Below are 3,593 nucleotides of genomic sequence, written 5' to 3' on the forward strand. Positions count from 1 at the left end.
GGCACCCTACTAGAAGGTCCAGAGGAGATGAAGAAATTGATGCTGAAAATGCAGCAGCAACAACAACAACATACAATTAACACCCAGAATACAAAAGTCAAACACACCCAAATGGTTCAACCGCAACGAAACCAGTATCAAACACCTGCAACAAAACCGAGCCAGCTGACATTAATTCAACAACAACATCAACAACAGCAACATCATCATCAACATTTTAACTCACCATCACCACAACAACAACATTTCCACCACAACCAACCACAACAACAACACACCACAAACTCGCCTCTTGATCTGCATCAGTTGCTGGTGGGGCTAGGCCTCAACAAGTACATCCCTATTTTTGACGAGCAAGATGTCGATTTGACGGTTTTCCTCTCTCTCACTGATAGCGATTTGAAAGAGATTGGAATTAAGTTTGTTGTTGTTGTTGTAGTAACTGTTGATGTGCTTTAAATTCATCATCATCATCGTCATCATCATCGTCTCCATCATCGTCATCATCATCATCGCCCAGCCTTCTAGGTCCTCGAAAGAAAATGTTGGTAGCCATCAATCGCTGGCACAGTAACCACAACAGCCACAACCACGCCTCTCTAACAACCTCACCAACGACGGCTGCCGTGCGCCCGATCATAGCAGCGACAGCAGCAGCGACAACTGCTGCCAACATCAACAACAACAATTCTCAAAACATCAACATCAACAACAACAACAACAACAATAATTCTCAAAACATCAACATCAACAACGACATTTCTCAAAACATCAACAACAACAATTCTCAAAACAACAACAACATCAGCCAACATTATGTTGATCTCAGAGAGAGAGAACTTCAGGCCATCATTCGTGACCTACACCAGGTTATCTGTGATTTCTTTTCACTTTTCAAGTTGAATAAACTTGTTTTATAAATATGAAAGTCAAAGTAATTGTCATAATAATAATAATTATTAATATTATTATTACTACTGCTGTAGTTATAATTATAATTGTAATTAATTATTAAAAACATGCTTGTTTTAAGCTTGTTTTAAAAATATGAAAGTTAAAGTAATTGTTATAATAATAATTATTAATATTATTATTACTATTGCTGTAGTTATAATTATAATTGTAATTAATTATTAAAAACATGCTTGTTTTAAGCTTGTTTTAAAAATATGAAAGTTAAAGTAATTGTTATAATAATAATTATTAATATTATTATTACTATTGCTGTAGTTATAATTATAATTTTAATTAATTTTTAAAAACATTCTTAAATATGTCCATACAGTCAATTAGCCAATCAAAGTTGAATTTAAATGCCTTAGATTTAATTTGCATAATTTATATGAGTACTATTTATGCTGCATAATTTATTCGAGCAGAAGAACCAATCATTGCTCCAGAATTTGAAGAGGGAGGAGCAACTGAGATTGACGGTTGAATCTTGCCTTATGAAGGATAGATGTCTATACCAAGTGTGTGTGTGTGTGTGTGTGTGTGTGTGTGTGTGTGTGTGTGTGAGAGAAAGAGTGTGTGTGTATGTATGTGTGTTTGTGTGTGTGTGAGAAAGAGTGTGTGTGTATGTATGTGTGTTTGTGTGTGTGCCTGTGTGTGTGTGTGTGTGTGTGAGAAAGTGTGTGTGTGTGTGTGTGTGTGTGTGTGTGTGTGTGTGTGTGTGTGTGTGTGTGTGTGTGTGTGTGTGTGTGTGTGTGAGAAAGAGTGTGTGTTGTTCATTTTCTGATTTGAAACAACATTTTTTCCTCTTCCCCCATCTGACATTCTTAGGAATCTTTGAACCTAATCGAGCAAAAGATCGAGACGTTTAAAATTGAAAAAGATTCTATATCTTCGAAATTAAAGTATGCTTCTTTCTGTAAAAAAAATGTAATAATAATAATAATAAATTAAATAATAATGATAATAATAATAATAATGGTAAGAATATTTTTGAATATTTTGAATATTTTATTTTCTCGAAAAAGAAAAATTCTATATCTTCGAAATTAAAATACATATGCTTCTTTCTTTAAAAAAAATGTTATAATAATAATTCAATCAATTAGCTTATAGTTTATAAAGCGCTATTTCCGCGATGTTCAACAGCACTCCTCAATGAATTTTGAAAACAGATGGGTCTTGAGATCCGCTCTGAACTTCGCAAGTGATGGAGAAGTAGTCAGAGAAGGAGGTAGAGAGTTCCAGAGAAAAGGGCCAGAAAAAGCAAAAGCAGATTTGGCAAAAGAGTGTTTAACACGAGTTAAGAAAAAGCGAGAAGAAGACGATCGTAAACCGGGGCGTTTAGGTTCAATTAATATATCTGATAAATACTTAGGAAATAATTTAGATTGAGACTTATACATGAACGTGCAAATTTTAAAAATTATTCTATATTTTATAGGTAGCCAGTGCAAGAGAACAAGATATGGAGATATATAAGAAAAGAAAGGGGCACGAGCAACTAGACGAGCAGCAGAGTTAAAAGCTTTACTTAAAGGATAGAGTATAGAGTCAGGAAGACCAGAGTAGAACGAGTTACAATAACCAATCCTAGATAAGACTAACGAAGTAACAAAAAGGAGAAGAGCAGGATCATCAAGAAAAGGCAAAAGTTTTTTTATTCTACGTAGATGAAAATAAGAGCTTCTAGCAACACTATTAATCTGAGAAGAGAGAGACATAGTAGAATCAAAGATAAAACCTAGACTACGAAACTTATGAGAGACATCCCGAGTTTTAGAATCAGGTAAGATAATAGGAGGAATAGTAATAGAGTGTTTAGATTTATTAAAACAAATTAATTCAAACTTAAAAAGATTAAGTTTAAGACACATAGAGTCAGACCAAGCGATAATTGAAGAAAGACATAGAGATAAATTATGAAGAACACTATTGAGAATAATAATATAAATAATAATATAAATTATAATAGTTATAATAATAATAATGGTAATAATAGTTATAATAATAATAATGAAACCCACAAAACAGGGCGTGGCCGTCCAGCGACGAAGAGCTCAAATTATGGAAAACTGATGACGTTTCGAAGTTGAGGGGCTGTTTCGAGAGTTTGCAGGCGTGCTTCGATCACCTGGCCAATGACGTCATCGTCATCCTGAATAATAAGAATAATATTATTTAATAATAATAATAATTAATTATAATAATTAATAATAATTTAGTAATAATAATTAATAATAACTAATTTTGGAAATCTTTTATCTTTTCAGTAGTAAAATAAACGTACAATGAAATGAAATGAAAATAAGATGAAATAAAAAGAGTAAAAATAATAATAATAACAATTAATAATAATAATAATTGTAACTATAATTGAGAGATTTTTCAACTTAGCATATTTTACTTTCAGAAAATTATTTTGAATGTTTAATACTTACTATAAAATATTTATACTGTATTTATAAGGCTTAGGTTATTGTATATTAATAGTATATATATATATATATATATATATATATATATATATATATTAATTGTTAGATTGTTATCTATTGATCATCTATGTTTAGAGATTTATTAGAGTTTGCGTATGTGTAGTGTGTGTGTGTGTGTGTCTTTATGTGTGTGTTGTTTCTGCA

At 31.6% G+C, this 3,593-nt stretch overlaps 1 protein-coding gene across 1 annotated transcript in view; it reads left to right on the top strand.

Annotated features, from left to right (window-relative positions):
* The window catches only part of HELRODRAFT_194498 (hypothetical protein), a gene marked incomplete at its 5' end in the record, with an annotated part of 5,772 nt that extends 2,394 nt beyond the window's left edge, over positions 1–3,378 (top strand). Inside the window, 5 exons of the mRNA XM_009031800.1 lie at positions 2–419; positions 521–869; positions 1,783–1,856; positions 2,127–2,240; positions 2,986–3,378. Coding sequence (XP_009030048.1) covers positions 2–419; positions 521–869; positions 1,783–1,856; positions 2,127–2,240; positions 2,986–3,136 — 1,106 coding nt within the window. The 3' untranslated portion in view covers positions 3,137–3,378. The remainder of the gene's footprint in view (position 1; positions 420–520; positions 870–1,782; positions 1,857–2,126; positions 2,241–2,985) is intronic.
* Positions 3,379–3,593: the final 215 nt, after the last annotated feature.

Source organism: Helobdella robusta (assembly GCF_000326865.2).
Source record: "Helobdella robusta unplaced genomic scaffold HELROscaffold_79, whole genome shotgun sequence".
Taxonomy (NCBI): domain Eukaryota; kingdom Metazoa; phylum Annelida; class Clitellata; order Rhynchobdellida; family Glossiphoniidae; genus Helobdella; species Helobdella robusta.